The sequence below is a fragment of the Plecotus auritus genome (assembly GCF_963455305.1).
Source record: "Plecotus auritus genome assembly, chromosome: 13".
In the NCBI taxonomy this organism is placed as follows: domain Eukaryota; kingdom Metazoa; phylum Chordata; class Mammalia; order Chiroptera; family Vespertilionidae; genus Plecotus; species Plecotus auritus.
This window is the reverse complement of record NC_137779.1, coordinates 8,379,226-8,400,069: the sequence shown is the minus strand read 5'-3', so window position 1 is coordinate 8,400,069 and position 20,844 is coordinate 8,379,226. Positions and strand designations below refer to the sequence as shown.

The following is a 20,844-nucleotide window of genomic DNA, read 5'->3' as shown; positions in this document are numbered from 1 at the left end:
CAGCCCAGCCCGCCATTTCAGAGCTGGAAGTGTGGCCCTGTCCCCTGTGGCGGTGGGAGAAAAGCAAATGAGGAAAACGCTCCCGGGGGGAGCCGGACTGCAGTTCCTGAGTATTCAACCTAGGGCTTTGCAATGACAACTCCCTTTGTTTCCGTACTTTGGTCAAGGAAACTTTCCGGCCTCCTTTTCTTGGGGGAACTGCCTCACCCTCTCCCTGTGATTCTGATGAGGCTGTCAGTCACGGTGTCCCGCCCACCCCTGTGGCCATGTGACCAGGCCCTACCAATCATAGAACTCCATGGCTGCGTTTGGCCTCTTAGTTTGATTACAGGGGTGGAGACTTGACTCCAGTAGGGCCATCCGAGTCTGGTCTTGCCATTTAGTTTGGTTAAAGGGCCCAAGGAGAAACAAGGCCCTTTAACCAAACTTGTTATGTTGGAGTTCAAGCCATAAGGGTGTTGGCCTGAGACTTGCCAGTGGTCATCTTTCCTACCACATGTCACCTGGGACAGGTTACCTGTCATCTGTGTTCCTCGGTTTCCTCATCTGTAAAATGGGAGCATTAATACCACTGCCTCAAAGTATTGAGCGCAGAGTGGTGCCTAGCACATAGTAAGTGATCATCATCATCATGATTGTGACGGGGAGGGAGCCTGCCCTTGGCAGGAGCCAATGAAGCTTAGACGGGAAAAGGAGCGGAGACAACCTGAGCTGAGAGATGGGGGAAGGAGGAGAGACAAAGACTAAAATGCCATCTAGCTGCAGGCAAAGCTATATAAACATTCATTGTTAATCTTGATGCGGAAATAATATTCCATCCCTGTCTTTCCATTCTTTATCCACTCACATGGCTAACAACGACCTGATTATGTCTCCCGCCCTGGCTTCTCACCCCATACTCCAAATCATCTTTCCCATGTAGGTGCATTCTCGAAAGTTCTCCTTCTCTGTGCATTTTGTCTATTTCTCAGCATCACACTCTCGTTCATTTACCACCCCCTTCGAGTCAGCCCTCTGTTATTTCCTTGTTTCCCATTTCACTTTTTGTCCCACCCCCCAAGCTGGCAGTAAGGAAGTCAGAATAGGATCTGCCTTCTGCCTTGACTGCTCCCGCCCCCTTCATCAGAGCCCCAGCATATAGAGAACTCTGGGTACCCCAGTCCCATTCCTCCTTCACGGGTGGCCGGGAGGCCAGACAGCTCCTAATCTGATGGCTTTCCTTGTTCTCTGACACCCCGGAGAACCACACATTTCATTTGGTGGTCATCAGAACAACTTTCTGAAGAAACCTGGAATTATAAAACTGCTTAATTAGAGAGAGATGGTTTCAGTGGGATATGCCCAGCTTTCCCCGGTGGTTTTATCTCCTTCTCCAAGTGGCCCACCCCCGGCAGCTAATTGCTACCTTTAGCATGATGCTACACAGGCAGTCACTCCCTTTATTTTCTGTGACATCGGTGCTGGCTTATAAGGAGACAATCCCTCTTTGATGTCCCAACTCTCCTTCTTCATCAGCAAACTCTAGGAGGTTGATGCGAGTACGGAGGGTAGGATCTTTAGCTTCAGAGATCCCCAGTTACTAAATGAGCACCTACTATGTGTTAGATGTCGGGGATACAACTAGGAGCCAGGTTATCTTTACCCTTAAGGGGCTCATGGTCCAGTGGGAAAGACAGATAGGAAAATAAATTTTTAAATATTGTGAAAAGTACTCTAAAGGAGTGATTTAAGGGTGTAATAAGAGAACCTAATTTAATGAAAGAGTTAGGAAAGGTTTCTCATAGCTGAGACCCAAAAGAGGAACAGGTGTTAGCTCGGCAAAGAACAGGGGACCAGTATGCCATCTGCAGAGGAAGAGCTGGGTCTATATAGAGAAGTCACTGACAGAAGGGCCAAGATGCTCGTACCTGAGCCTGCTCTGAAATTCTGGGGATGTATTGGAGTCCCCATCATCAGTAATGGAAGGAACAAAGGGAGGGAAGGAGGAAGGGAGGGAGGGAGGGAAGGACAGATGGATGGACGCATGAATGGATGGAAGGCAGAGAAGTAGGAAGAAAGGAGAGTTCTTTGGAGGTTCAAGGAGGAGTGATAAAAGCAAGTTAAGGCTGAAGGTTGGGAGAGACTGGGCTGTTGGTCCAGAATGAGATGGAACATGCGGTAGTTGAGAGCGGAGGGAGGCATGGGGCAGCTGAGGTTGGTGGTGCAGGAAAGCAGAGCTCACGGCCTGGGTATTCTGCAGAGCCTGCAGCCTGCTGTCAGGGTGCGGGCAGCCCTAGGCGTCACTTTGCTCCAACATCGATCGCACCTTTGGCATGTCAAACATGATGGCCCTGCCCCACATCTCTGCTCCGTGGTCACCACTACCCTCCCACAGGCTCCAGAAGGAAACCAGCATTCCCCTCCAGGGGATATTTCTGGGAGTCACGGGCTGGTGGGAGTCCAGAGGGGGAAAGAAGGCCCCCAAGGAAATGACCTCACTATGGGGAGACAGCCAAACAATCACAGAGGTCAGACTGTGGGGTGAGTGGACCACTGGATGCCCTTCCTTGATCCTTAGCAGAAGTGGGCACATCCGTTTTAAGGGGTCCCCTTCCACATGTGACAGTGCCCAGCCCATCAAGACAGAATAAAACAGGATGGCTGTAAAGTCTCTGTTCACATCCTGCACACCATCCATTAGCTGGATACACAACATGTTTTTATAACCTTTTCTCCCCCCTCTCATTTATATATCACATGCTCAGTACAAAAAAAAATGGAGAAGACAGAAAAACACAAGGAAAATGAGTGTTTTTGCATACTGTATTTTTTCTACTTAGAACTATATGAGCATTTCCCTGAGTCAATAGATATTTATGGCCAGGATGATTTCTTTTTTATTTTGAAATACTTTTAGACTTGAGAGTTGCAAATATAGTAGAGTTGTTATATCCTTCACCCAGCTTCCCCTAACATTAACATGTAATAGATCCATGTTACAGTTAGCAACACCAGGAAATTTACATGGATACCGTTACTATTAACTAAACTGCAGACCTGACTCAGATTTCACCAACGGTCTCACTCATTTTCCTAACTCCAGGATCAAATCCAAGATCCCACGTTGCATTTACTTTGTCATGTCTCCTTAATCCTCTTCCATCTGACAGCTCCTTGGTCTTTTCTTTGTCTTTTGTGACCTTGACCCTTTTGAAGAGGCTGGACAGTTACTCTGTAGAATGTCCCTCAGTTTAGATTTGTCTCTTGTTTCCTCATGATTCTGTTGAGGTTATGAATTTGTTTTTTATCAGAAGTGATGCTGTTTCCTTCCCAGTGCATCCTATCAGGGGGTTTCGGTTGTCCATTTGATTTATTACTGGGGGCGTTAACCTTGATCACTTGGTGAATGTGCTATGTGCTGGGTTTCTTCACTGTGAAGGGCCTGTTTTTTAGGATAATATTTGAATGGCTGTTGGCTTTGCATCGTAGCTCTCTACTGTAATCAGACCCTCCTTTGGAGTGTAACTGGTTTTGGTTTGTACTGTTACAAAGAATGCTACGCTGGCCATTCCTATGGGCACATCTTAGCACACATCTGTAATTATCCTTAGGATAAATTCCTAGAAGTAGAATTGTTAGAGCAAAGATTATTGACATTTTCGTAAAGGCTAGGCATGCCTGGGGCAGGGCTATTTGTTCCTTCGTTTGTTTCATTCCGTTTTATTGAGGTGTAATTTAAATACAGTGAAGTGCACAGATTTGAAGCTATATTTCAATGAGTTCTGCCAAATACATACATCCATGAAACCACCACCCCAGTCATGAGATAAAAGATTTCCATCACTCCCCCAAGTTCCCGGATGCCCCATGCAGTCAGTCCTCCCCCCACACACTCCAGGCAACCTCTGACCTGATTTCTATCACTGCAGGTTAGTGTTACCTACTCGAGGATGGTCGATAAATCGGAATTATACAGTATGTCCTCTTTTATAACTGTCTCCTTTGATTCAACCTAATGTCTGTGACATTCATCCATGTTGTATGTATCAGCCATTTGTTCGTGTTTATTGCTGAGTAGTACCCTGTTGTATAAATACACCACAATCTGTTTATCTGCTCTCCCACTGATGGACATTTGGGCTGTCTCCAGGTTGGGGATATTATGAATAAAGCTGCTATAACCATTAGCATACAAATGGACATACGTTTTCATTTCCCTCGGGTGCACACCTAGGAGCGGAATTGCTGGGTCAGAAGTAGATGTAGGTTTAACTTTATTAGACAGGACAGGGCGGGGTTATTTTCAGTTCCACTTTAGAGCACAAGCCACCGCAAGCTTGGGGGCCTTGTCCAAGAACAAAGGGAGGAAGGGAAATAGAATTGTTGAGCACTGCTCTGTGCCTGGCACAATGCTACATGCGTTCCGTGTGTGTTCCCTTTAATCCTCAGAGCAACCTTAGAAGGTGGGAATGGGACTCCCATTCTGTAGATGTAGAAACTGAGGCTCACAAACATTCAGCAGGATAAGATTCAAACCTGACCCTGAGTCCCCAAGTCTATGTTCTTTCCCCAGATATTACCTTGGTGACAGCAGCTGATGAGCTGGGAAGGAGAGCACGTATCTTACCCCCGTCCACCTCTTAGCCTGCCCTTACCTGCCTCCTGTGGTCCATCCTATCCATGCCTCTGAGGGCTGTCCCGTGATGCCTGGGCCAGCCCTCGAGAGGTGAGGGTGATCTGTGTGCGGGGCAGGGACTGTGCCCCCACGTGTGGCTTTGAGCCCTCCAAGCCACAGCAGACACCAGGGAGGGACCCACACTCCAGCTCTCTACCAAGGTGTCTGGTTTCTCCCTCCCTGAAACGTGATCCGTGGAGCCCTGATCTTCTGGGCTGGTGGGCAGTGGGTGAGGGCATCGGGCAGGGGCCATGTCTCCCCGGCCATATCTCAGGCCCATTAGGAGCGGGCCTGAGTGCTTTCCAAAGCTGATTAATGGCCTGCCTGTGACCTGGAATGTCATTACTGCCCAGGCTGGGGGCCCCCACTGGGTCCTTTGGGTCTTTACTGCTAATAATAATTGATGCTTTTCGTGTGGTTGCAGGGAAAGTTCTATCTGGTCATCGAGGAGTTGAGCCAGCTGTTCCGATCGCTGGTCCCCATCCAGCTGTGGTACAAATACATCATGGGTGACGACTCCTCCAACAGCCACTTTCTGGGAGGGGTCCTGATGATCCTCTACAGCCTCTGCAAGGTGAGGTGGCAGGGGATGGCGGGCTGGAGGGCGGGCTGGAGGGCGGGCCTATGGAGGCCCCGTTCACTCGCTGCCCCTGAGGGCCAGGGGGAGCTTGGGGTGATACCCTAATCTCTTTTAAATTGAGGTAAAATTCACACAACACAAAATTCAGTGACATGTAGCAGATTCGCAATGTTGTGTGCAACCACCAGCTCTGTCTGGCTCCAAGACATTTTCATCCCCCAAAAGGAACCCTGTATCCATGAAGCAGTCGCTCCCCATTCCTCTACCCTCCACCCCCAGCCCCAGCCCCAGCCCCTAGAAATCACCAGTCTCTCTATCTGTGTGGATTTGCCTATTTCGGACACTTTATATAAAGCGAGTCACACATGTGCGACCTTGTGTGTCTGGCTTCTCTCACTGAGCAGCATGTTTCCAAGGTTCCTCCACACTGCGGCCTGTCAGGACTTCATTTCTTTTCATGGTTACATCCACCCTAATTTATTTTCTTCTCTTTTGTAATCCTCACCCAAGGGTATTTTTTCCATTGATTTTAGACAGAGTGGAAGGGAGAGAGGAGGGAGGGAGGGAGAGAGAGAGAGAGAGAGAGAGAGAAACATCAACCTGAGAGACGTACATTGATTGGTTGCCTCCTGTTCACGCTCCAACTGGGGCTGAGGATTGAGCCTGAAACTGTAACTGAGGCATGTGTCCCTTCCCGGGAATCGAACCTATGACGCTTTATTCCACGGGCCAGCGCTCCAACCACTGAGCCAAACCAGCCAGGGCCACCCTAATTTCTTGTCCATAAAGCTCCCCACATGCTAGCCTTACACAGAATCTTCACAACTCTTCAGAGTACGTACCATCATTGCTCTCATTTGATGGGCGAGGAAGCTGAGGCTCAGAGAGAAGTCACTTGCCAGGGTCTCTCAGCTAGAGATAACAGCGTGAGCATCCAATCCAGGCAGCCTGCTTCCAAACCAGGCCACTCTGACCCCACAGACCTCACTGCCTCTGAATGCGCTTTCTGTTCCTGCTAAATTGCACACCGTCAGCTCTGCAATCAGTATGCAGTCCTTCCCTTTTCATCATTAGTACAAATCACTTCCCCCCCTCACAATAAGTACATCCTCCTTGACCTTAGAGAATCCTGGGGAAATGCTTATGTTCTTCTCGGTCCTTCTTCCCAGCAGGACTAGCCAGGCAGTGCAGGCAGTGTCAGCCGATGGAGCTGATCTAGCCTACTGATCCTTATCGACTGGAAGTGGCTGACTGGACTGCTAGATGGAGAAGGATTATCGGCTCTGGCTGGGCTCAGATGAAGAGTGTTGTGATTGATTAGCAATGCCTGCCCTGGGCTGGGGAGAGGAAAAGGCAGGGTGCATGCCATGTATTTGCTCTCCTGGCCCAGGTACAGGGGAGGCTGTTGATGGAAGGCAGGAAGTCCAAAGCCAAACAGAACTGGTGGGAAGGGGGAGTTTCAAATGGGAGGAAGTACCATGAAAATGCTCAGAGGCAAAGACGAGGCGGAGAGAGCGGGGGTGGCTCGGGAGTGGTAAGCGAGATCCTGTACAATCCTTGGATGCTTTTCAACCATCACCCTGCTCTCCTTTCAGTCCTTCGACATCTGTGGCCGTGTGGGTGGAGTCAGGAAAGCCCTGAAGCTTCTTTGTACCTCTCAGGTGAGTTGGCTTCATGTGGTCCTGGCCAAAGTCACAGGAACTAGGAGCCAAGAGCCAGAAACAGGTCTCAGTGTGCTTCTCAGGGCCCACACCTGCATTTCTCTCTCTCTCCCTCCCACAAACAGAATTACGGAGTCCGGGCCACTGGGCAGCAGTGCACAGAGGCTGGTGATATCTGTGCCATCTGCCAGGCCGAGTTCCGGGAGCCTCTGATCCTTATGTGCCAGGTGAGCAGGGCTGGGCAGGGTCATCAGAGACTGAGGTTGGGGGACCAGCAGGCCCTGCCCCATGTGTAAGTCTCAAGTGCCTTTCCCTTGACTAAACCTTGAGGCTCTGGGATGGGTCTTTGAGAACAGTGTGGTCCAGACTGGAGTCAGATCTGGGTTCTGATCTCAGCTCTGTCTCTCATTAGCTGGGGGACATGGAGCAGGTTACTTCACCTCTCTGAACCTCAGTTTCAATGTCGAAAATGAAAAATTCACTAGGGCTTAGTATCAGAATATCGTGATTGTGAAACCCAACAGCACTCTGGACCCTAGGTGGGTCATTCCATCTCCCCGAGCCTTGGTTTTTCTCATTTACAAAATGGGTATCACACCAATACCTACTTTGTAAAGCTAATATTACGATTAAATGAGATCATCTCTGGAAAGAACTAAATTTGAATTATTTAGTCATAAAAGTTGTTCATCCTATATAATAAAGAGGTAATATGCAAATTGACCCTCACACCCTCACACAAGATGGCCACCCCCATGTGGTCAAAGATGGCTGCCCCCATGTGGTCAAAGATGTCCGGCAGGGGGCAGTTAGGGGCAACCAGGCCAGCAGGGGAGGGCAGTTGGGGGGGACCAGGCCTGCAGGGGAGGGCAGTTGGGGGCGACCAGGCCTGCAGGGGAGGGCAGTTGGGGGCGACCAGGCCTGCAGGGGAGGGCAGTTGGGGGCAATCAGGCCAGCAGGGGAGCAGTTAGGTGTCGACCAGGCTGGCAGGGGAGTGGTTAGGGGGTGATCAGGCTGGCAGGCAGAAGCGGTTAGGGGCAATCAGGCAGGCAGGTGAGCTCTTGGGAGCCAGCATTCCCAGATTGTGAGAGGGATGTCCAATTGCCGGTTTAGGACATCCCCCGAGGGGTCCCAGATTGGAGAGGATGCAAGCTGGGCTGAGGGACACCCCCCCTCAGTGCACAAATTTTGTGCACCGGACCTCTAGTATATATATAATTATTGTTATAATTATATTTACCATTTGTTTTTATTATGATTACTTGTGGGTCACCAACCTATAGCAGTAAGTACTGGTTAGTCCCTTTAATTTCCTACGTGTATCCCCTCTCCTCCTCCATTCTCCTCCTTCTGACATCAGGGGCTAAGATGTCAATTCAGCAAATGTGTATGAATCAAGCATCCTATCAGACACCAGGGAGGGGAGGCAGAGGGCACACAGACCCTGTCCCCTGCTCTGGAAGCTCGCGGTCTCCTTGGGGAGACAGACACATGCATAAATAACTATGAAACAAGGCAGGCGGTGATAAGTGCTGTGTAAGAGAGATTCATGCAGCGTCCCCAGGGACCAGGACAGACAGCGATGAGCTCGAGGTTGGAAAGGCCTTGGGGAGGAGGCATCGCCTGCAGACGAGAAGGAATCGAGAGCATATGGCTCCTCCCACCACCACCTAAAGGGGGTGAGAAGACAGGAGGGGGGGTCTTTTTTTGGCATCAGCAGAAATTTTTATTGTTTTTGCTTTTGATTTTTAGGGATTATAGCTGATTTGTTTTTTATTTTTTTTCATTGTATTTATTTTAAAATTCAGAATACATTTGCATGATCCAAAATTCTGACTACGGAATTCATGAGTGAGGAGTCATGACAACTGAATGCCATGTGGGACCCGGGCTGGATCCTGGCACAGAGAAAGGGCATGGGTGGGAAAGGCAGACTGATGAACTCCTGGTCAGGTCTGGCGTGTAGTCAATGGTCATGCATCTGTATGGGTTTCTTAGCTTCGACAAGTGCACTGTGGAGATGCAAGGTAACATTACGGGAAACGGAAACTGGGTGAGGGGTATGTGAGGACTTTCTGTACTCGTAGCAACTTGTCTGTTAGTGTGAAATTATCCCAAAATCAAAACCGCACTAAAAAATGTTTTAAAGATGGAAAAAGGAAAGTGGTTTCAGGCTCCTGCCCTTGTCCCCAGCTCCCCAGTCCCCTGAACACCCCACAGGCAATCATTGTTACCAGTTTCCTTTCTGTCTTTCCAGAGATGCTTTGTAAGCGCATATAGACACACTGAACACGTCTTTTCAAAATGACATAAGTTGCAGCATATTCTACCCAAGCTGCATCCTGCATCTTCCCTTTTTGACTTGATACTCTGTCTTAAGAAATTGCCCCTTATTTGCCTATCACCCTGCTCTTCGGATAGACCCCAATTTGTTTAACCATTCTCCTCTGGGTGGGCACTGAGTAGCTGATAATCTTTTGTTATTACAAATGTGGCTGCCGTGGGAGTTCAGAAATGGGGAGACTTGTAGCACCTTCCTGGGCCCGTTGTGTTGACTAAATGAATTAATTCACGTGAAGCATGTAGAATCACACCGGGGACGTGCTCAGGGTTCAATAAATATTAGCTCTGCCCTAGCCAGTTTGGTCAGCAGTTAGAGCATCGGCCCACACTGAAGGGTCCCGGGTTCGATTCCGGTCAAGGGCACATACCTTGGTTGCGGACTCAATCCCCGGCCCCGGTTGGAGTGTGTGCAGGAGGCAACCAATTTATGTGTCTCTCTCACATCCATGTTTCTCTCTGTGTCTCTCCCCTCCCTTCCACTCTCTAATAATCAATGGGGGAAAATATATATCAGCTCTTATTGGCACGCCTTCCATTTCACACGTGTGCGAGCTCTTGGTGGGATAAGTTCCTGGTGTTGGCATCACTAGGGCAGAGGTTATTGCTGCATTGCCCGCCGTAAAGAGTGTATCCCAGCCAAAACCGGTTTGGTTCAGTGGATAGAGCGTCGGCCTGTGGACTGAAGGGTCCCAGGTTCGATTCCGGTCAAGGGCACGTAACTTGGTTGCGGGCACATCCCCAGTAGGGGGTGTGCAAGAGGCAGCTGATCGATGTTTCTCTCTCATCGATGTTTCTAACTCTCTATCCCTCTTCCTTCCTCTCTGTAAAAAATCAATAAAATATATTTAAAAAAAAAAAAAAGAGTGTATCCCAGTGCCGAGTGTGACTCGACCTCTCGCTCCCCTCCCAGGCCAACGCGCTGCGTTATCAAGCCTTTTTTTGAGCTTTGCCCATCTGACAGGTGACAAACACTGTCTCGGTGCAGGTTTAATTTGCATTTCCCTAATTATGAGCATCTTTTCATATGCTTCTGAGCCATCTGCATTTCCTTCGCAGCAGCCGTGGTGAGTATTTGGGCCTGATGTCAAGGTGAAAGGCTTCCTTATTCAGCTCTGGCAATCTCTCCATGCCCTACCTAGGCTGTTTGTCTCTCTCCCACTCTTCTCCCGGTACCCTGCTGTCTCCCCATAGCTGGGTGAGAATTCCCAGGAGGGGTTGGACATGACACCATTGCCCCGGATCTGGGAACCACACCACCCACAGCCTGGGGTGGTTGGAGCCCACCAGCATGGCCCACCAGGTTGAGCACATGGTTCAGGCTTGCTTTGCTGGTGAAAGGGCCTTGTTAATTCCCAAAATGCACTGAATGTCTGAGTGAAATGTTTCTTTCTTAATAAACGCTTCCCTGACTTCCCTTCCTTAGACTAGTCCGTGGTCTGGATCTATGGCTTCATAGATCCCTATGTTTTTCCTTCGTGGCACTTATCCCAGTTGTCAGCTAGATAGCTAATTAGGCTACTGGTTGTGTAAGGTCTGTCTCCTCTTTGTCAAATTATAAGCAACTTGAGAGTGGCGACCATGCCTATCTTGTGTAAATGTAGTCACAGTACTGACTTAGTAAATATTGGGTGGATGGATGGATGGATGGATGGATGGATGGATGGATGGGGTAGGTGAAATGGGATGGATGATTGGGATGGAGATGGATGGTGGCCAGGTGCAGGGGTGGGTGAGTGAGTGTGCGAAGATGGGTGGATAGGGTTAAAAGTGTGTGGATAGCTGGGTGGTTGGGGAAATGGATAGACAGATGGGGGAATAGGTGAGTGGATGGATGGGGGAATAGGTAGGTAGATGGGGAACTAGATGGGTGGCAGGATGGATAGTTGGATAGATGGATGGATGGATCAAGGGACAGATGGATGAAGAGCACAGTAGGCTAAAGGAAGATCCTGTCTCCCCTTCCAGTCTGGCATCGCGTGACAGAGAATAAACAATTGAACGTAATCATAACGATTACTGAATAATCACCAGCACTTACAAAACACTTATTATTGGCCAGGCACTGTTCTAAGTGCCTTATTTTTATTTGTGGTTTTTTTTTCTTTTTAAAGAACATTTTGTTAAGACTTTTATATTACTGCCCCTACACTCATTATTTTGAACATTTGAAACCTAGAGAAAAGTTGAAGGATAGTGCAATGAACACCCTTTTATCCTTCACCTAGATTTACTAACCATTAACATTTCACTGTGTTTGCTTTTCTTGATATAAATTTATCCCCCTAAACCTGTTGAGAATAAGTTGCTGACATCTTGATTCTTCATCCCTAAATATTTCAGCATACATCTCCCAAGAACAAGGACCTTCTGTCCCATAACCACAATTCCACTAGCATACATCCCAGTAATTTTAAATTGATACAAAATCCCAATATTCAAATTTCTCCATTTGTCTTCAAAACATCCTTCATGGTTAGGGTTCCCTTTCCCTTCCCCCATCCAGGATCCAATCAAGAATCATATACTGCATTTGATTGTCACGTCTAAGTGCTTTCAATCTTCCTAAGGGGGGAGCACTATTATCCCCGTCTTACAGATGAGGAAACTGAGGCACAGGGAGGTTAAATCACTGGTCCAAGTTAAAGCCAGAAAGTGGCGGAACTTGTTAATATTTCCAGTATCCCTGTGTTTCTCTTCACCCCTGTGGTCTGTTCTCCACCCAGCTGCCAAAATGATCTTTTACTTTTTTTTAATTATCTTAAGTTTTACATCTGTCCCCTTTTTCCTCAATTGACACCCCCCGCCAGCCATTCCCACTCGGGGCAAGCCCCCACCGCCCCAGTGCCTGTGTCCATTGGTTTTGCTAACATGCATGCATACAAGTCCTTTGGTTGCTCTCTAACCCGCCCACCTCCCCTGCCATTTGTCCCTGGATCTATTCTTGTTCATCAAATTATGTTGATCATTATATCCCACATATGAGGTGAGATCATGTGATATTTATCTTTCTCCGACTGGCTTCCAAAAGGATCTTTTAAAAATTCAAATCATATCAAGTCACTCCTCTGCTCAGAGCCCTGCCATGGCTCCCTAATTCTCTCAGAGTAAAAGCCAAAGTCCTCGAAATGGCTCACAAGGCCCTATATAATCTGCACCACCCCCATCAACTCTCTGATCTCATCTCCCCCTCCCACCTACCACACGCCAAGCTCAGCCACACTGTCCTCGCTGGTCCTCCAGCACACTGGGCACTCCTGCCTCAGGGCCTTTGCACGAGCTGATTCCTCTGCCTGGTGCGCTCTTTTCCCAGATGCCATCAGGGCTAATGCCTCACTCTCCTTCAAGTTTTACCCAAATGTCAGTATCTCAGTGCAGTCCTCCCAGGCGACCCTGTTTAACATTGCACCCCCACCCCACCCCGCAAGCATACCCTATTGCCCCCTTCCCTGCATTTCCCTCTTAGCACTTGAAACTGACATTCTCTACGTTTTAAAGATTCATTTTGCCAGTTGTCTCCTCAACTGGAGTGCAAGCTCCAGGAGGGCAGAACTGTCTGTTTTGTTGGCTGCTGAGTCCCCAGCTCCTCGGACCGAGGTGGGCATGGAGTGGGCGCCCAGTAAAGCATCCTGGTGGCACCGATTGCTGTTCCCACAGCACGTGTTCTGTGAGGAGTGCCTCTGCCTCTGGCTGGACCGCGAGCGCACCTGCCCGCTCTGCCGCTCCGTTGCCGTGGACACCGTGCGCTGCTGGAAGGACGGGGCCACTTCGGCACACTTCCAGGTGTACTAGCACCGAAGCCCCGGCACGCCCAGGGAGATGATGGAGGGTCCGTGTTGTCGGGTCCAGCTCTGGGGACTTCCTGGAAAACAGGCCGCAAGCTCTTAGTATCCTGCCTCCTGCCTTTCTCCACCTCTTCCCCTAAAGCCTTCCATTCTCCCCCCCTTCACCGTCATCTTTTGTCTTAGTGCGTGCATCCTTCCCTACATATGGGGAAGCCTCCTAACTCAGACTTGGTCTCTGCCCAGGTAGGTCTCCCATCTCCTCCTCGTCAAGGAACCAGGACCAGACAAGGTCCCCCCTGTGGGTTATTTTACGCAGGAGAACCAAATACCGGATGCTGCACACTGGGGAGGGACCTGGAGGTACTGCCTGCCCACAATGGCCCAGGTCTAGGTTAGGGTCACTGAGAAGTGTTTTCCAAACTCAAATGCCTGGCCCCGCCCAGAGTGAGCCAGGCACGGCATCAAGCATCCTGCCGGGATGACTTCCACTGTACCTCAGAGGAAACCGTGGCACAGAGCTCGGTGTGGTAACCGGGCCGGGTCACCCAGCCAGCCGTGTGCACTGTGTTTCCAGCCCAGGCCCGCCTGGCTTCAGAGCCTGCGCTTACCCACCATGCTGACGCGCTGCTCAGACACTGCGGCGTGGGGCCCGGCAGACAAGGTTTCTTAAAACCACAAGAGGTGATTTTGATGCGCATGGGTGGCCCAGGTTTAATTTGGACTGCATTGAGAAGGAAAGACTTGGTCCTGAAATTGCTTTCTTCCCGAGCTGGGTCTCTGCACCCATCTGTATTTCTCTCCTCTCCCTCCCGTTCTTGTCCCCTCCCTCACTCACGCCTCAGACCTGTCAACAGCCCCTGTGGACATTCCCTCTCCCCCGGTAGCCTTCAGAGCAAAAGGGACAGTCCATGTTATGGATTTGTCCACAGCCAGGGTGGTGGCGGAGAGCACAGCGGTGACCGTGCTCCTGTAATCTCTAGATGAGAGCTACTAATCTGTACAGCAGAGCCACTTCCCTCCCTGCTTTGAGATCTGGGAGGAGGTGGCACAGGAGGTCATGTAGATGCCACTGGAACCCTGCCTGTCCTACCCTTCTCCCACCCCTATCCTCTCACTGGCAACCCCAGCACAGCGGGCTGGTGCCAACAGCATTTCAGAGAAAGCCGTCTGGGTGGCTAGGGAGCAGACTAGAAAGAAAGCCAGAGGGGAGATGGTGGGAACCTTGCTGCCCCCTGCCCTCGGCCAGTGTGAGCATGCCCACCCCGTCCCCAGCAGATTCCGGACATGTGGCCCTGGGCGCTGTCGAGCCAGCACCTTTTCTTCTCCCTGACGTCCCAGGCTCTTTCCTGATACCCAGCAAGACATCCCTTCCAGGGTTGCATGGCATCTTTCAAGCTCTGTTACTATGGCGATGGCCGCGCTGTTACAATCCCACTTGCCTGGATAATCAAGTCAGAAAGGGAAGTGGAGGGAAGCAGAGCCCGGTGGACGCGGCTCCTCTGTTCCCTCCGCCTTGAGGAGGAACCAAGGGAAAGGAACACAATCTTCTGCAACTGGTTTTTATCGGAAAGAGGTGCCTGTCTGCAGGTGCCATCACAGAGGCTCAGGAAATGGGAGCTGGAGAAGGTGTTGAAGTGGTGGCATGTGACAGAGCAGACAGAGCTGTCTATTCATTTTATTTTATTGTATTGTATTTTTACTGTATTGGGTGAATGGGTTAATGAAACTATATGGGTTTCACGTGTACAGTCCTATAATACATCATCTGTATATCGCATTGTGTGTTCACCACCCCAAGCCACGTCTCCTTCCATCACCATTTAGCTCCCCTTACCCTCTTCTACCTTCCCTGCCCCCTTTCCCGCTGGTAGTCGCCATACTGTTGTCTGTGTCTGTGAGTTGATTTTTTTGTGTCTGCTTAATCCCTTCACCTTTTTCACCCAGTCCCCCAGCCCCTCCCCTCTAACAGCTGTCAGTCTGTTCTCTGCCTAGGAGTCTGTTTCTATTTTGTTTGCTAGTTTACTTTCTAAACTCTGCATGACTTTTGGAAATCACTTCATCTCCCTGTAGCCATCTCCAGAGTGAGGAAGCCTAGTGTATCATCTACTGGAACCAGGGAAACTGATGATGCTGATAACTGAATACAACACTGGTTTGTCAGTTACACTCCTGCCACGCACACACAAGACTTCTCTGACAGTCTGCAGATAACAAGCCATACCCCTGACGCTATAAAGAGTGTCACCTGTGGCCCTGGCCGGTGTGGCTCAGTTGGTTGGGCATCGTCCCACTAAGAGGTTCGATTCCCAGCCAAGGCACATGACCGGGATTGCAGGCTCGATCCCTGGTGGGTGGGCATATAAGAGGCAGCCGATCGATGTTTCTCTCTCACGTTGGTGTTTTTCATTCTCCCTTCCTCTCTCTCTAAAAATCAATTTTAAAAAAATTTTTAAGTGTCAGACACATGTGGGGGACATTCAGGGGCAGGTGGGATGATTGAGCGTAGGATTTTATTTATTCATCCCCTACCCTCCAGGGAAAATCCTGTCTGGAGGTTTCCTTTCTGGCGGGCGGATTTAACTTCAGCTCTCGGGAGGAAGGGTGGCCAGTGCAGGGTTTTCCAAATGTCAGGCCAAATGTGTTCCCCAGCACAAGAGTAAACGCTGCCAAGCGTCGCTCTTGGAAGAGAAGAACAGTGCCTCTCTGCCTTCCCCATCTTGGCTCTGCAACTCCTTTACTTTGAGCAGAATTCACCCAAGTCAGATGGAGTACCCTGCTCTTCATATTTGATGACTCACTGACTCGAGTCCCAGGAAGTCCTTGAAGACCCTTTTGAGGTAGACTATCTCGGGCATAATGAACGAGGGGATGAAAAGGCAAGCTTCGGGCCTGGGTGTCACAGACTCCTCACCTTCCGCAGAGGAGAGTGGGAGGCACCGGGAGACCTCCAGGCTGCTGAGCCGCGGTCGGAGCAGGATATGTAAAGCTGTGCTGGAATCTTTCAGTGCTTTTGCTCTGGGCCAAACAGAGCCGCCTTTGGTGTTTTTAATGTCCTCCTACGTTCCCTTCTGCCAATAAATAACATCTGTTGACCAAACTTACGTTCCTGGTCTTGAGTCTCCAGTCGCCTCTTGAGCCAGGTGGAACTGTTTTGGGAGAAATGCAAAGAAGCACTTCGTGCAGTGGGTGGCATCTGACGTTGGTTTTTCCGGAGCAGCCCCATTGAGTGACACATGATTTATTAAGGAAGCGCTTCCGGAGAAACCAGTAAGGGAATGAGCGGAACAGGAGAGGGAACGGGGACAGGCCAAGCAAGAAGGCGCCTTTCCAAGAAGGCACAGCTCCCGGTTTGGGGTGGGGCCTTTAGAGTACCAGGTGCATCTCAGTCGTCCCACCCTGAGGTCTTTGTGATCCCACACTCAGTCCTTGGCAATGGGTTGATTAGGGGCAGGGGCAACCTTTCCGTCTCCACTGAGGAGGCCCCAACCCTCTGAAGGTGCCAGGTGCCACAAAGGTACAGGACGGAACACAGAACTGGTAGAAGGGATGCGGATGTGACACCTACAGTGCCCAACAGCGGTTAGCTATATAGGCTGTATGGACCTAGAACATATACAATGAGTGGCCAGATTATTATGATCTCTGAACGCATAATAATCTGGCCACTCAGTGTGTATCCTATATAATAAAAGGCTAATATGCAAGACCAGGAGTTCGACCAGCAGGCAGACAGGCCAACCGCCCATGTCCTCTCCCCCTGGCCAGGCTGGCCGGACCCCACACATGCATGAATTCATGTGCCAGGCCTCTAATACACACACACACACACACACACACACACACACTCTGAGTGGCCAGATTATTATGCGTTCAGAGATCATAATAATCTGGCCACTCAGTGTAGGCTGATTTAAGGAGAATTTTTCCATTGATGGATTATGATGGATATTTAAATTGTAAATTACAGTTGACCTTTAAACAACATGGCAGTTTAGGATGTCAACCCTCCCCCCTGTGCAGTAGAAAATCTACCTGTAACTTTTGATCCCCCAAACTTAACTACTAATAGCCTACTATTGACTGGAAGCCTTACTGATCATGTAAATAACCGATTAACACATATTTTGCCCATTATATGTGTTATATACTGTATTCTTAAAGTAAGCCAGAAAAAAGGACAGTGTTATTAAGAAAATCATAAGGAAGAGAAAATACATTTAAAATATTGAAAAAAACTCTGTGTATAAGTACACCCGCTTGGTTCAAACCCGAGTTGTTCAAGGGTCAATGGTAATAGATGACAACTCACGCCTCTCCAGGCAACGTTGTGAAGCCACCATAACACATCACCAGGCAGAACTTTTTGGTTGCAATTACTTGAAAACCAACTCAAACGTGGCTTCAATAAAAGGACTTAATTTGGTTCCTATAACAATATGGGCTTCAGGTACAGCAGGATTCAGAGACTCAGGTGACAATATAAAATGGTGTCTTTCTGGCCCAACGAGTGTGGCTCAGTGGTTGAGCTTTGACCTCTGAACCAGGAGGTCACGGTTTGATTCCCAGTCAGGGCACGTGACCAAGTTGCGGGCTCCATCCCCAGTGGGGGGCGTGCAGGAGGCAGCCGATCAATGATTCTCTCTCATCATCAATGTTTCTATCTCTTCCTCTCTGAAATAAATAAAAAATATATTTAAAAAAAACAAAATCATCTCTTTCCGGCCCTCCATGCTATTTTCCTCGGAAGTGTTGGATTTGCAGGCAGTCCAGTCCCACGTGGTAGTAAAATGACCTCCAGTGGCTTTATGCTCACGTTCTACCAGCTTCCCAAATCTCCAGTCCAAGGTTGACTAGTTAAACACCTTTCACTTTAAACACCTTTGGGACTTGGAGGGCTGGCCAGGCCTGGGTAGGGTGGTGAGCCCAGGACGTGGGGACAGAGGTGGGTGGGAGGATGGAGTCTATGGCTCTAAGTCACATTGACTGAGAGTGTGGGAAGGGTGGGTCCCTAGAGGAAAAGAGAGGATCTGTTATCTAGAAAACAACCTGTCCTCAACCCACTGTTCCTAGGAAGAGACTAGAACTTGGTCTCTTGGTGCATCTCACTCAGACCAGGTAAACGTAGGGGGAAGCGCCCCACCAGAGTGGCTCCATTTGCCCATCGTTGGAGATATCAGTATGCAGGCTCATTAGCTTATCTACATGATGACATGCTCAGTGATGGTTCTGTGCATGACCTTGAACATGAACCATTGGGCAAGTTCCCCCAACCTGTTGCCCAGCCCAGGGGTACTGTTTAGGCCAACCCTCCCCTTGGTGGGTTCTCAGGAATGTGAGACAGAGAAGGGAAGTGATTGTGACCTTCCCTCCGCCCCTGAGGAGGTTGGGGTGTGCAGCCAGGTCCTCCCATCGTCTTTGGGGACCAGCCTTCCACAAGGAAATGAAAACGCAAAGGCCTTTAGCTAGAAGCGCACAACCAGTTTTTTAATAAAGTCATTACAAATATGTACAAAGCGTCTCCAAGGTACGAAATTCCTCTTACAAAAGAGCAAACGAACCAGCAAGGTCAGAACGTCCCCAAGCTTATTGCCTCTCCGGCTGAGCCGGAAGCCTCACCGAGGTTCCAAACACCCCACAGCCATCCCCACCACACACACAGGCTCTGGGTGCTCATAGTGCAAAGGACCTTGGGAGGAACTTGGGGATCGGGTGGGGGTGGGGGCAGGAAGGAGGTAAGAAAAGCTTCCCAAGTCCTAGGGAGTAAGTCAGACAGGCCCTGGTTTGCAAATCAGATGCTCCTCCCAGCGACCTGATAGAAACCAGGAATGCAAAAAGCAGGGGGCAAATGAATAAAACCCCAGTTAAGCCATCCAGCCTGCCCTGCAGGGTCCCCAAATGCAACATATTACCGTGGGCCTACATCAGGCTCCCCAGCTCCCTGCACAGGCCCTGGCTTGGGCTTGCCCTTGAACTAGCAATGCCTTGGGACCCGCACTCAGCTCACAGGCTTGGGGCGGGGCGGGGGGAGGGGGAGGCATCACACAGACCTGAGTCCAAATTCTGGCTCAGCTGCTTCACTCTTTGTGTCACCTCTCTGAGGCTCAGTTTCCTCACCTGTAAAATGGGAATGATGACTACTGACTTCCAGAGTGAGGAATCACCAAGGGGGAAACGTTTAAAGCACCCGGCAGAGGGCTCGGGAGCAATGAGCCGTCCGTAAATGGCGGCTCTCATTTCATTGCTGAGCGAAGCAGCGAGAACCAGTCTCTTTGCACTGAGAGTGAGTTGAGATTACGGGCTTTTTAATTGATGGTGTGGCCGCTCAGTAAATAAAAATACTATAGAACAATCTGCCAGCAAGGCTTGGGGTCACAATGATGACCTGACAAATCTGTTAAAAACTGTGAACCAGACTGGGAAGGGACACTGAACATCATCTGTTCCAAGCAGGGCTGCCCCTCCGTGATTAATCAGTCTCCTCCCAGATGGGATTCTACAACCTGGCACATCGTAGGTGCTCGATAAATAGGTGTTGAGTGAACAAATTAAAATTACAAAAAGAGCCGAAACCGGTTTGGCTCAGTGGATAGAGCGTCGGCCTGTGGACGAAGGGTCCCGGGTTCGATTCCGGTTAAGGGCATGTACCTTGGTTGCGGGCACATCCCCAGTGGGAGGTGTGCAGGAGGCAGCTGATCGATGTTTCTCTCTCATTGATGTTTCTAACTCTCTATCCCTCTCCCTTCCTCTCTGCAAAATATCAATAAAATATATATATTTAAAAAAAATTACAAAAAGAAACTTTCGGTTTAAGTTTTAAAAGGACACTAGGACATCAACTTCCTCTTTCTATCAGTTCCCATGGGACTAGGACAGGGTGTCTAGCCTGCCCCCCCCCCCTTATCCCCCAAAGCTTCTGACCCTCTGATTGGCCCAGGGGGACTTAAGGGAACATTTAGAAGAAGAATTCTTATCAACATAGAACAAAACCCATATTCTGGTCACTGCAGCTTCTATAGCTGGTGGACACTCAGAAAGTCCAGTGGCAAACTAGGGTCCCCAAAAGATGCTTGTGTGGGGTCAGGGGAGGACTCCCCCAATGTCACAAGCGAGGGGATGTTGTATTTTGTCACTGTGAGAAACAATGAAGTAGATCTAGGAGTACATGAGATCAGATACATCAATTGTGAAATCAAAGTCACAGTTCCATTGTTCTGTGGGAGTATTCTTTTCCATCACCACTTTTCATCAAAATAGAAAAGAATTTTAAAACGAGACCACTGGAAGAAGTGGAAAAGGAGTCTCCAGTATCCCAATGAAAGGGGGGGAAAGGATTGGGTTCTCCGAGCCGCTGATGGCGCAGGACCATGGACAGCGGCCAACGAGGCAAATGGGCACCCCCAAAGAAACCTGTTACTCCAGCCACATCTATGCCAAAGGGAGTATGAAACGGAATCCCAAATTTGAAAAGGGGGAAAGAGATCTTATTGTATTGAGGAGGGAGAGGTGGGAGAGAGAAGCTTCCAGAAGGGAATGGAACAGCTTTGGTACGTTGAAGTCCCAGCAGGCTCCAATCCCCATGGCTCCTGGCCCCCACCCTCTGAGAGCACCCGGCCACCACCAGGAAGGAGGAGGCCCTCACCTCATTATGCAGTTAGCTACCTAAACAATGATCTCACAGGCCTCCCTCTGCTTTGCCTGGACACACACACACACACACACACACACACACACACACTGCTGTCTGCTGAAACCCGATATGAGGTCTTTTTTAAAATTTATTCCAAAGCCTCCCTCCCTCCCTCTCTCTTCACAGACGCTCTGCAG

At 49.5% G+C, this 20,844-nt stretch overlaps 1 protein-coding gene across 6 annotated transcripts in view; it reads left to right on the top strand.

The window, feature by feature from the left end:
- Positions 1-16,120, top strand: part of RNFT2 (ring finger protein, transmembrane 2) — a 47,910-nt gene extending 31,790 nt beyond the window's left edge. The window contains exons 8-11 of one of the 6 annotated variants that reach the window (XM_080650393.1): positions 5,079-5,228; positions 6,830-6,895; positions 7,021-7,122; positions 15,768-16,120. In XM_080650393.1, coding sequence (XP_080506519.1) covers positions 5,079-5,228; positions 6,830-6,895; positions 7,021-7,122; positions 15,768-15,821 — 372 coding nt within the window. In that variant the 3' untranslated portion in view covers positions 15,822-16,120. Of the gene's footprint in view, positions 1-5,078; positions 5,229-6,829; positions 6,896-7,020; positions 7,123-9,152; positions 10,086-12,892 lie in introns of those variants that run through there. The other 5 variants (XM_080650390.1, XM_080650391.1, XM_080650389.1 and 2 more) reach the window with 5 other exon arrangements.
- Positions 16,121-20,844: the final 4,724 nt, after the last annotated feature.